General features: G+C 44.9%; 1 protein-coding gene across 1 annotated transcript; it reads right to left on the bottom strand.

The window, feature by feature from the left end:
- Positions 1 to 2,646: 2,646 nt before the first annotated feature.
- On the bottom strand, positions 2,647 to 12,538 carry LOC141145935 (uncharacterized). The gene is made up of 2 exons (XM_073632730.1): positions 11,053 to 12,538; positions 2,647 to 2,678 (listed from the first exon to the last, which is right to left on the bottom strand). The coding sequence occupies exons 1-2, from the start codon at positions 12,506 to 12,508 to the stop codon at positions 2,647 to 2,649; spliced, it is 1,488 nt and encodes a 495-aa protein (XP_073488831.1). The 5' UTR covers positions 12,509 to 12,538.
- Between the last annotated feature and the right edge of the window lie 495 nt (positions 12,539 to 13,033).

Here is a 13,033-nt window from a genome sequence, read left to right on the forward strand (position 1 = left end):
GGGAACATGTATTGGTGCTATGCCAATTTGGCTGCAAAAATTAAAATACACTTTAAACCGTCTATCTCCAGCCAAAACAATTTTTCTGCTAGTTTTATGATAAGAAGAGAAGGGTCAGCACCAAATGTATTTACTCATTTATTTTGTTGTCTGACAACTCGTTGAGGAAGTTTCTTTTGATTTCCTGTCCCAATAACAATTAGCAAGGCTAAAATCTCTAGGGTAGAGGAAGCAATAACCAGGAAGTATTCAGTGTAGAATCTATATTCAGTCACTGCAGGCAGTGTAGTTTGTATAACACAGTGCATTGAAGTGGTTAAGGGAAACCCTGCGCCAAAATTTTTAAAAAATGGCGTGGCAGGGCCCTCCCAAAATCAATACCAGGCCCTTCAGGTCTGGTACGGCTTTCAAGGGGAAGCCTGCGCCAAATTAAATAAAAAATGGCGAGGGGGTCCTATATCAGACCCTTATCCGAGCATGCAACCTGTCAGGCTGCAGGAAAAGGGGGAGGGGTGATAGAGCACCCCCCCTCCTGAACCATAACCAGGCCACATGCCCTCAACATGGGGAGGGTACTTTGGGGTCCCCCCAAAGCACCTTGTCCACATGTTGATGGGGACAAGGGCCTCATCCCCACCACAGCCCCCAGATCCCTCCACTCCTATGTGAATAGGTAGGGGTACATTGTACCCCTACCCATTCACCAAAAAAGTGTCAAAAAAGTTAAAACGGCAGCAGACAGTTTTTGACAATTCGCGAAGGGCCTGGTAATGGACTGGGGGGGGACCCACGCTGTTTTTTTCAATGATTTTTTATGTATATTGCCGTGATTCGGCAATATATTACAGCCACAAGCAATTTTATTTTAAATTTTTTCCATTAGAAATGTAATTTTGTTGCGGTACTGTTATAAACATGGGAAAAATGCGCTACTTTAGAGGCAGACTAAGGGGACCCCATGGAGGAAACTCACCCAATGGACACAGTAGCCATTGATCACTTGGTGTCACTATTAGAGGCGGCTGGACCATCATCAGAGGATGATGACCCCACAGAGATAACACCCTGGAGAAGGAACCCTAACCTTAATGTTAGATTGACATCCCGGCCCCAATTCCGGAAGAATAAGTGTCTGGGTGTTTTTCTGGATTTGGTCCAGGAGAACCTCAACAAAGTCAACTGGACAGTGAATATCACTGACAATCTGTCCTCAGAACGCCTAGCACTAAAAGAACTTCAGAATTCAGAGAGCCTAGTTATCAAACCTAGTGACAAAGGAGGCAATGTGGTCCTTCTATCTACTGAGAAAAATGAGAAAGAGGTACATCGCTTACTGTGGGATAAATCCACCTATAGTAAGCTTGATCATAACCCTTTTCCATCACTAGTTAGACTTATCAATGATAGACTCCAGTGGAAAATTGAGGCTGATCTACTTACCAAAAAAGAGCTGAATTATCTAAAAGTGGATGATTACAATTACCTTCTAAGTCATTCCAAAGATCCATAAAAACCAGGAGGACCCTGGGGGACGGCTAATTGGCTCTGCAATAGGGGGCCCACTTGAACGGGTCAGCAAATATATAGATTCCCTTATTAAGGATCTGGTCAGCACATTACCTTCATATGAGCGTGACACTGTTCATGTGTTTAATAAAATCGAACACTTAACCTTTCCCAGGAAAGTCCTTCTTGTTGGGATTGACGTAGAAGCACTATATACATCAATACCACATGAATGGGATATCTCCGCTGTTTATCATTTCTTGGAAGAAAAATTTCCCACTATTGGGGCTCAAAATGAGTTTGTCATTGAGCTCCTTGAATTGGCATCAAAACATAATTTCTTCCAATTTCTGGGACACAATTACCAACAGCTACGTGGTACCTCTATGGGCGCACCCTGGGCACCGGCCTATGCCTGCCTCCATCTGGGATGGTGGGAGGAGGAAGTGGTCTAGGCTTCATCGATGTACCTTGGCCATGCTTGCACCTGGCTAAGGTACATCGATGACATCATGATGGTGTGGGAGGGCTCTAGAATCGAACTGTTGGAATTTTAGGATGAACTTGGCCGCAACACTCGGAACATAAATCTAACTTATGTTGGTTGATTCCCATGAGATTCCCTTCCTTGACCTCGCTATTAAACTAGAGAGGGATAAATTGGTAAATAAAACTTACAGGAAAAAGACAGTGGCCAACACTACTTTCCCTTTGGGACAGTTCCTCAGGGTATGGAGGAACTGTTCCACCGAGGAGGACTATAGTTATGAATCTAACTTACTCTATCGACACTTTAGGGAGAGAAGCTATCCCCATCGTGTCCTTAGAAGAGCAAGGAAAATTTCAGGCCCGAGATAGGACAACTGGTGTACCAGAGGGACCTGTAAGATTAATAACACAATATGGTGCACAGTGGGATCAGATCAGCAAGATCATGCAGGATCATTGGCATATCCTGATATGCTCCAAGGCTGTGGAGGACATAGTAGGCTCTAGGCCCCATATGGTGGCAAGACAAGCAAGAAATTTAAATGACACATTGGTCCAATCTGAATTTACCTGCCCACCAAATAGAAATTGGCTCACTGATTTGCCCAGACTGAAAGGAATGTACCCCTGTGGCCACTGTGGGATGTGTAGTCATGCTGAACGCTTAAGGGTCTTCAATGACTCTGAAAGAAGGCATGAGTATGAGATCAAAAAGTTCATTAACTATGCTATACAATGCGGGTCCTCTATATTTTGGAGTGCCCATGTAAAGAAAAAAATTCTACATCGGTAAAATGAAACGCCAATTCTGTATCAGGTTCGGTGAACACCTAAAGAGTATAAAGCAAAAAGAAGACACCCCCATGGCCCAACATTTTGTACAATGTCATGGTGGGAACCCTACTGGTCTGAGGGTTAAGGGGTTTTATGCCCTGAATCTAACAGAACGTAGAGGTGACTTTGACACAGTCCTGTTGAGGAAAAAAAAGTCTTGGATATTCAGGCTAGATACTTTACAGCCTAAAGGACTGAATAAAGTTTTCCTTGAGCCATAATAAAAAAAAACCCACAGACAGGGACAAACAGCCAGAAAACAAGCCAGGTCGCATGGTGAATGCACTGATGGTGCATGATAATCTGCAAAAAATGTGTTGGAGGAGGGGATTTGACCCCCTGCACCTCGGCGTCATGTGCTCACGCCTCACTCACTGTGTCTTATAATGCAGTGATGCAGGGAGGCTTCTGTTCCATCTTATGCCGCAGACAGGGTGGGCGGGAGACCACCGTTGGCGGCTCCACCGCACGAGGGTGGTCAGCCCTTTTCCCGCCTCCCCCTTGCTGCACTGGCATATAGCATGACATTGGCAGGGATTCGCCCTGGAGTGGGGGTACTTATCAGTCGGAGTCAGCCAGCAGACCACCTAACTTGTCCCTATCACGTCTCCAATACATCAAGAAACGGGTGGGTCACTCAAGTTTTGATTTTTAAGCACTCCTATCTGGAGTGAATCACATTATATATATATATTTTTTTGTTTTAATTAGGCTATTTTGGTGGGTTTATTTATAATTATATTCATGGCAGTCCCTCTGTGGGATCACAAAGATTTTCATCATACACACACATTCACTTAACTTGTCTCTATCACATCTCCAATACATCAAGCAACGGGTGGGTTACTCAAGTTCTTGGTCGTTTTATTTTTAAGCACTCCTATCTGGAGTAAATTACATTATTCTTTTTTTTTTTTTTCAATTAGGCTATTTTGTTGGTTTATTTACTATTATATTTATAGTAGTCCCTTTGTGGGATCACATAGATTTTTATCATACACACATATTCACTTATTTCCTCATCAATTAATCATTTAGATTATCAACACATTTTTTGCAGATTATCATGCACCATCAGTGCATTCACCATGCACAGGATCGGTTTCCTGGCAACCTGGCTTGTTTTCCGGCTGTTTGCCCCCACTTGTGGTGGGTTTAACTGCCTCAACCCCGGTACTGACATCCTACCCAAGGGTTTCCCCTAATTTCCCATTCAGAACCTGAGCTGGGTTGGGGAGTTGACCTGTAAGTATTAGTAATGTTGCAATCCATAGTTTTTTTTCCCCCCTAGAGGGTACAAATTGGTAATTCCATTTTTTAGTAGAAACCTGCCATAAAACTCCTGATGAGTAGCGAAAAGCTACAAAACGCGTTGAGTTATGATTCAAAAATGTAGAGACAAGCCTGGTTCAAAGCAAGCATTTATTTATGCATTGATCATGTTAGATGTATGAGTTATCCATGAATTATTTCCTATCAATTTTGCTTATATGATGATTTTCAACAAGTGTTTTTAACGATTTACCAATCATGTTTATTGAATATTTGTACCATATGTTATGGCCATATATTTTGTGTGCAAGTCATTATGACCACTAATTTATTGTTGATTGATTCAATTGGTTTTTTATAAATATTGCATGTTCAACATGATTACAAAAATAAATCTTATGTTTATTAAATTCCATGTATCATCATTTGCTTATGCCAAGCCTCATCTAAAGTCCCACTTTTCCTTCTTTGTTTTTTGTATTTATTACTTAGGGATGGAGGCTTGACATTATTTGTGTGCCAGGTCACATTTTCTTATGTAATCTAAGTGATTGGGTTTATCTAATAATTCTGAACCTAACTGTTCTCACCTGGTTATCCACTGTTGATCCAAACTCATACCTTTATCCCATGCAGATATGCTATGGTTTTATAATGCAATTCCATTTTTGTCAGTACAGAGACTGTTTCCACACTCTTCCTTAATCCTTTATCCTGTTCTTTTTAATCACTGCAATATGACTTGTCACCACAAGATGGCTTTAAAATGAAATTCTGACGTAATTGATACTGATTGGACATTTGTCTCTTTAAAAAGATGGAGATACCTTACGTCGTACGTCCTGACGAAGCGCACGGTCACATATGCGAAATGCGTTGATGTAGGCAGCGCCATCTCTACTCCACACTCCACCATGCGTTCCAACAAGTGTGCGAGATAACATTGCACTGCCTCTTCCGCTTGGACGGACTGGACAGGCCTACTTTGCACCTACTTACGGGCGACGGTAGCCAGCATACCTGACACATGATCCCCTCTGACTCCTGTTGACATTCAGTGAACCTATTCTTAAAATGAGCACTATTTGATATGTTATGTTCGGTCAAGGAACTGTGAAGTCAATGCATGCATATATAATACAGTCGTATGCAAAAGTTTAGTAACCCCTGACAATTTCCATGATTGTCATTTATAAATATTTGGGTGTTTTGGATCAGCAATTTCATTTTGATCTATAAAATAACTGAAGGACACAGTAATATTTCAGTAGTGAAATGAGGTTTATTGGATTAACAGAAAATGCGCAATATGCATCAAAACAAAATTAGACAGGTGCATAAATTTGGGCACCCCAACAGAAAAATCACATCAATATTTAGTAGAGCCTCCTTTAGCAGAAATAACAGCCTCTAGACCAGTGGTTCTCAACTCCAGTCCTCAGGACCCACCAACAGGCCAGGTTTGCAAGATAGCTGAAATACATCACAGGTGATATCACTAGCTGCTCAGTGATTGCAGTATTCTAGTCTGCAACTCCCCAAGGTAATTCTTAAAATCAGGCCTGTTGGTGGGTCCTGAGGACTGGAGTTGAGAACCACTGCTCTAGACGTTTCCTATAGTCTGTAATGAGTGTCTGGATTCTGGATGAATGTATTTTGGACCATTCCCCCTTATAAAACATCTCCAGTTCAGTTAGGTTTGATGGTTGCCTAGCATGGACAGCCCGCTTCAAGTCACCCCACAGATGTTCAATGATATTCAGGTCTGGGGACTGGGATGGCCATTCCAGAACATTGTACTTGTTCCTCTGCATAAATGCCCAAGTAGATTTTGAGCAATGTTGGGTTTTTGTCTTGTTGAAATATCCAGCCCCGGCGTAACTTCAACTTTGTGACTGATTCCTAAACATTATTCTCAAGAATCTCCTGATATTGAGTGGAATCCATGCGACCCTCAACTTTAATCAGATTCCCAGTACCGGCACTGGCCACACAGACCCACAGCATGATGGAACCTCCACCAAATTTTACTGTGGGTAGCAAGTGTTTTTCTTGGAATGCTGTGTTCTTTTGCCGCCATGCATAATGCCCCTTGTTATGACCAAATAACTCAATCATCAGTCCGCAGCACCTTATTCCAAAATGAAGCTGGCTTGTCCAAATGTGCGTTTGCATACCTCAAGTGACTCCGTTTGTGGCGTGTGTGCAGAAAAGGCTTCTTTCGCATCACTCTCCCATACAGCTTCTCCCTGTGCAAAGTGCGCTGAATTGTTGAAGGATGCACAGTGACACCATCTGCAGCAAGCTGATGTTGTAGGTCTTTGGAGGTGGTCCGTGGGCTGTTTTTGACCATTCTCACCATCCTTCGCCTTTGCCTCTCCAATATTTTATGTGGCCTGCCACTTCTGGCCTTAACAAGAACTGTGCCTGTGGTCTTCCATTTCCTCACTATGTTCCTCACAGTGGACACTGACAGCTTATATCTCTGCGATAACTTTTTGTAGCCTTCCCCTAAACCATAATGTAGAACAACCTTTGTTTTCAGGTCATTTGAGAGTTGTTTTGAGGCCCCCATGTTGCCACTCTTCAGAGGATAGTCAAAGAGAACAACAACGTGCAATTGGCCACCTTAAATATCTTTTCTCATGATTGGATGCACCTGTCTATGAAGTTCAAGGCTTAATGAGCTCACCAAGCCAATTATGTGTTCCAATTAATCAATGCTAAGTAGTTACAGGTATTCAAATCAACAAAATGACAAGGGTACCCAAATGTATGCACCTGTCTAATTTTGTTTGGATGCATATTGCACATTTTCTGTTAATCCAATAAACCTCATCTCACTACTGAAATATTACTGTGTCCTTCAGTTATTTGATAGATCAAAATGAAATGGCTGATCCAAACACCCAAATATTTATGACAATCATGGAAATTGTCAGGGGTTCCTAAACTTTTGAATACGACTGTATGCTTCATAACCTATACATCCTTATATGCCCAAATTATTTGCTTTCCATCCAGTGATTTCTTTTTTTTTTTTTTATGCTATATACGTGTTATTCACCTGCCAGCCTGCTGAAACTACTACAAGCTGATTGATCTTCACCACAATATAGGCTACGAACCCCCAATATAGCCTTATACGTTATCTGTCTATACTATAATTGCACAAGTCCACCATATGGACATGCAGTACATATAGTGTATTATATTTGACCATACAGGATTAAGTATCTACATTGGCTTTATCTACAGCAGCACCATTCCTTCCTTTAGCTGGTTCATGCATGTGTGTGTATGTGTGGGGCCCGGAGATTGGCGCCATATTGTGACAACGTTGTCATTTTTCCTGTATGTGTTTTTGCTACGGGGTGTTCTTGGGGGGGTCTATAGTTCTAAGTTAATAAAGATATTTCTTAATTAGATACTCCGTGATTCATCCTCCATTTTTGCTCCTTTGGGACATCTCTTTGTTCCATCACCATCATTTTTCACGTTGATATATTTGAGCTTAGGACGTATCCTGTCTAGCTGATGAATCAGTACTGATTAACAATCTATGTTGCTATTTGCGACTTATGAAAAGTGGATTCTGTGATTAACGCGGGTGTCAGATCCCTGCCCTCCTCGCTAACTTGCAACGAAGGACCGGCCAACCTCACACCACGCTGTCACTTACGTAACAATGCCAATCTCAGCTGCGCTCGGCACAAAGATTTTCCAGCTTGCGGGACCACAATGTAGGTGCGAGCAGCCTGAGAGTGATTCTCACTGGGCTAATTACACAATTAACCCTTTAACTGCCACCACCCCCGTTTAAAAGACCGAGCCGGGGGAGACTCGTAATTTTAGCAATACCAATTATAATTTTAGAATAAGCGTCTGCCACACACACTGCCACCACAGACAGGTCTGCTCAGAGTCTTACTCTACAACAGTAGCGCCCTTCAAGAGGCAGGTTCATTTATAGCTTGCATTAAGAGCTTTAGAGACAAGGTTAATACTTTTCAACATAAGGGTTTATTAGGAAAAGGTCAAAGTTGATGCAAATAAAACATTTACAGAAAAAAGATGTTTCACAAGATAAAGACAATATACAGCCACAAAGCAATAAGGTAGAATTGGGAAGAAAGAATACTTGCAATTAATGTCCGAAGGTTGATCAGAGTTCAATCGATGAGCTAGGTAATCGGTTCTCGACTTGGCAGATGTTTCTTCTTGGATGGTAAAAGGAGAACTGCCCATTGTCTTGGCATCTCCTCTTTTCTGTCAAATCAAAGGGGGTGTTGACAGTGACCAGTAACCAATCGTCTGGTCATCTTGTTTAGGGGTTGGTTGCTGGGAGGTGTCTACACTCATGACCACGTCCCAGGTAGATTTTGTAATACATATTCATATATCTGCATCTATAGTGTTTACAGACTCCAAATATCCATATTATTATTCAACTTGAAATTTCCTTCAAAACAAGTCTAAACATGCCATCTCTATAATGTATAGCCTGCTTTGGAGGAATAAGTGGTCCCAGGGGTTTCCCATATGACCTGACATATGGGTGTCTGGACTTGAAACGTTCCATATTATCTGAGGAAACTAAATATGTCCAGATTATGGCTGTGCTATTACTAAGTCAGAAGTTAGGAACACATGCTGAAATTTCATACTTATAAGTTGGAGGTGTATTCAGACAATTTACAACCGGGGCCTGTTAGGTCTCTGAATGGGGAGGGTGACAGTTTTACGACAGGCCTGAACACTGCCCTTACAACAAATGTTTTCTACTGACCTAACCTGGTTCTGTTTTCTCTGTTGAGATAACCTTTTCTGTTGAACTTAAAAAGCTTTGAATTCCTAAGACAAGGAAGGAGGGAGGAGGGAGTTCAGAGTTTTCTGTAAGGTTACATGGTTAGCCATACTGTCATGGCTACTTCCACACAAGATGGCAGCTAGCTACAGCTTTTCATGTCCCGTACGTGATATCGTTACACCTCCCCCCTTAGGTGGTTGCATGGGAGGGAACTACAATTTCCCTCCTGACGCAACCGACTCCTGCGGGCTCGACTTGTCGTGACAGCCCATCAGCATTGCCATGGGCGCTGCCTTTCTTATGCTGGATGGTGAAATCGTATTGCTGAAGAATTAGGCTCCACCGAAGTAGTTTGCCATTCTCCCCAGCAACACGATTTAGCCAGCTCAAGGGATTGTGATCTGTGATCACAGTGAAGTGTTGTCCATAAAGGTACGTTTGTAACTTCTGGAGAGCCCACACGATCGCAAGACACTCCTTTTCGATCGTGGCATTTGCTACTTCCCTGGGAAGCAGCTTCCTGCTCAGGTAGAGGATGGGATGCTCCTCTCCGGCCTCGTCCACCTGGCTCAGGACTGCACCCAATCCAAAGGCAGAGGCATCCGTCTGCACAAGGAAACGGCGGGTGAAGTCTGGAGCCTGCAGCACAGGTGCGCTGGCCAGCGCCTCCTTCAAGGCCTGAAATGCCTGCTCACATTCTGGTGTCCAAGACACCACCTTGGGCAGTTTCTTTTTGGTTAGGTCAGTCAGAGGTTTGGCCAGGCTACTATAGTTACATACAAATTTCCTCAAGAAAGATGTAGCCTGCTTTTTGGTTTGGGGGGTAGGCCAGGCCAGGATGGCCTCAACCTTCCCTGTCTCGGGTTTCAGGGTACCTCCTCCTACCTGGTGTCCCAAGTACTGCACATCAGTCATGCCAATCTGACACTTACTGGGTTTTACAGTCAGATTGGCAGCTGTCAGTTGGTCCAGGACCTGTGACAGGTGTACCAGGTGTTCTTCCCAGGTAGGGCTGAACACGGCGATGTCATCCAGGTAGGCTACGGCAAAGGTTTCCAGCCCCTCCAGTAAGTCATTCATGACTCTCTGGAAGGTGGCTGGGGCATTCTTCATCCCAAACGGCATGACGGTAAACTCGAACAATCCGAATGGGGTAATGAGGGCCGACTTTTCCCGAGCCTCAGGGGCCAGAGGAATTTGCCAGTACCCCCTGCTCAGATCCATGATTGTTATATAATGGGCGGCCGCCAGCCTATCTAACAACTCATCAATCCGGGGCATGGGATAGGTATCTGCAGTAGTGATGGCATTCAGCTTCCGGTAGTCCACACAGAACCTGGTCGTCTGGTCCTTTTTGGGGACCAAGACTACCAGTGGCTCCCAGACTGTCCGAGCTCCCTGAACGACCCCTAACTGCATAATTTCCTCAGTCTCCTTTGCCCCGCCTGTCTGTGCCTCCTGCAAGGCAAGGTGGGCTGCAAGGGTGAGGGGAGGATACACCCGGTCGCCCACCTTGTGGACGCCATGGGGTGCCCTCCCAGGGTTTCCCATGACCCAAACACGGCATGCTGTAAGCACTGCCAGCATCATGGGTGCCTGGAGGGGAAGGAAAGGTGAGTGGGACTGAAGGCCTAAGCCCACTCCCTGAGTGTCAGCTATCACTACTAGCAGGGCACCTAACTCTTTCCGTTCAGGTATACGGTCTCTGCCAATGACAGGCGCTGTGCTGGGACATTGTGTGAACATCAAGTTAGACCACAAACCATTGTGTTTCACTCCAACCCTGGCCTTCCTGATTTCACCTGGACCTTCACAGACCATATCAGGTGACACCTTCAACACATTCCCCTTAGGCTGACTGGACACAGTGAGCAACTGTTTAACCCTTTCAGTCTCCAGGCCTCCTGCCTGTAGACCAGTACAGCCTCTCTGCCCACTGTCCCTATCATGCTTTTGTTTATTTTTCTCAGCAGGGGAGCTAACAGCTGGCCTGCTGAACACTGCAAAGCCTTTGTCTCTCAGCAGTGCTGGCTGAGGCGTGGGACTACAAGTACCAACCAGCCGTCCTGTGACACACAAGGACAACTGCTGGGGTGTAGTCAAGGCAGAATACTCTGGGTCAGAGTCAGGAATGGGGCCACCTGGGCCACTCCTGGGCTCTGCCGCCAGAGACTCTATCTTCTCCACTCTCCCAGCATTGTGGGTGACCTCCAACAACAACATAACATCATTACATTCAGTAATTACATTCTTAACATCAGCTACACAAGCATTTGATATTGGCACATGCAAGGGGGCCTCCTCTCCTTCTGTAGGTGAAGAAGACCCCTGAACCTCCACTCCACCCTCCCCCTCCCTCTGTCCATCCACAGGTTGCCCAGATATTACCCCAACATCTGTAAACAGTACCTTGGTAGGTCCAGAGAGTTCCGTGGGAGCATCCTGGGTGCTTTTAGCAGGGGCATAGTAAGAAACAAGGGTACCTAAATCAGCACCCAACAACACCGCAGTGGGGATCTCCTCCGAGACTCCCACTTCTCTCATCCCACTTCCGGCACCCCAATCAATGAAAACATAGGCACGGGGTACTCGTGAGCGGGTCCCCCCGACTCCGGTGGGGGTAAAAAACTTTCCAGGGATGATGTCCCTTCTTTCTATCACCTCTGGTCTGACCAAAGTGACTTCAGCTCCTGTGTCCCGGAAACCAGTAACGATCCAGTGGCCCACGGTGACTGGCTGCAAGTTGGCGGTGGTTACCCGAGTTTTCCTGCGGACGAACAGCACGGAAGAAGGGTTGCTGGCTGGATGGCCAGGTGATGTCATCTTCTTCTGCTCAGGGCACTGCGTCCTGAGATGTCCGGCTTCCCCACAGTTGTAGCATTTGCGTTTGTCAGTTAGGAAGGCCTTGGCTCCAGAAGCTGCAGGTTCCGGCCCCTGAGGAACTTGGTTGGTAGGCGGAGGAGGGGTTGCCGTGTGTGATTTCCCTCCTTTCCAGCCATTCGAAGGAGCCTTGCGATGGTCAGATACACGAGAGTGGATATAGGTATCTGCCAGTTCTGCTGCTGCTTTCGCAGAGGTTGGCTTTCGCTCCAGCACAAACTGTCTGACGTCTGTAGGACAGATGTGCAACAGTTGATCTTCAATCATAAGATCTTCCAGGGATTCAAAAGAATCGGCTTTCAAGCCTTTAGTCCACTGCCGGAATGTGGTACGTAAGGGACCTACCACATCCATGTATGAGTCCCCAGGCCCCTTTTGCAAGGACCTAAAACGCTTCCGGTACACTTCCGGGGTTAGCTGAAACTTTTGAATGATTGCAGCTTTTAGGGCCTCATAATCATCGCACTGTTCTTCTGACAGTTCGACATAAGCATCCAGGGCCTTGCCTCGTAGCCCTGGTGTCAGGTACCGGGCCCATTGTGCTGGGGGCAGATGGTACTGACGGCAAGTTTTTTCAAACGACAGTAGATACACGTCAATGTCACTGTCCTTTTCCATAACTGGAAACTTGGCTGCCGGGGTCACTGGCAGAGAGGCATCCCTGTGCTCTAGGGATCCGAGGTTCTGAGCCTGTCGCTGCTGCTGGAGCCTAGCCATCTCCAATTCGTGCCGACGATCAGCCTCCCTCTCAGCCTGGCGTTCCTCTCGTTCCAAACTGTCATGGCTACTTCCACACAAGATGGCAGCTAGCTACAGCTTTTCATGTCCCGTACGTGATATCGTTACAGATTCCATTATTGTTTTTATTCATCTAAAAGACTAAGGGGACCCCCCAGGAACGATAGTTAAAGGAATATTTCATTTTTTATTGTTTCACTTTAAACATTCTTAAAATCACTGCTCCTGAAAGAACGTCAGTTTTAAAAGGTTTTTTTGCATTGATACCCTGGTGCAATACCAGGGTCCCCAAACACTTTTTATGGCAAGAAACACGAAAAAAGTACTCTTGCGCACTGGTGTGTTAGCTAAAGAAATTCAAGAGGGGCTATGGGCTTCGGCTTTGCTGCTCTCGAAGGATGGGATTATCCTAATAGTGAAAAACAAAGAAAGAAACAAGAGAGCGCACCAGCCTAGCGCATTATCCTTGGCAAATTTTAATAAATTAAAAACAAGGTAAAAAGC

This window comes from Aquarana catesbeiana, linkage group LG05, assembly GCF_042186555.1.
Source record: "Aquarana catesbeiana isolate 2022-GZ linkage group LG05, ASM4218655v1, whole genome shotgun sequence".
NCBI classification, from domain to species: Eukaryota; Metazoa; Chordata; class Amphibia; order Anura; family Ranidae; genus Aquarana; species Aquarana catesbeiana.

Coding starts and splice junctions, on each gene's coding strand:
- LOC141145935 (XM_073632730.1), bottom strand. CDS start 12,508: ATGGCTAGGCTCCAGCAGCAGCGACAGGCTCAGAACCTCGGATCCCTA. Junction 2,679..11,052: donor AGAGCCCAGGAGTGGCCCAG/GTGGCCCCATTC, acceptor GCCTTCTTTCAG/AGTCATTGAAGACCCTTAAG.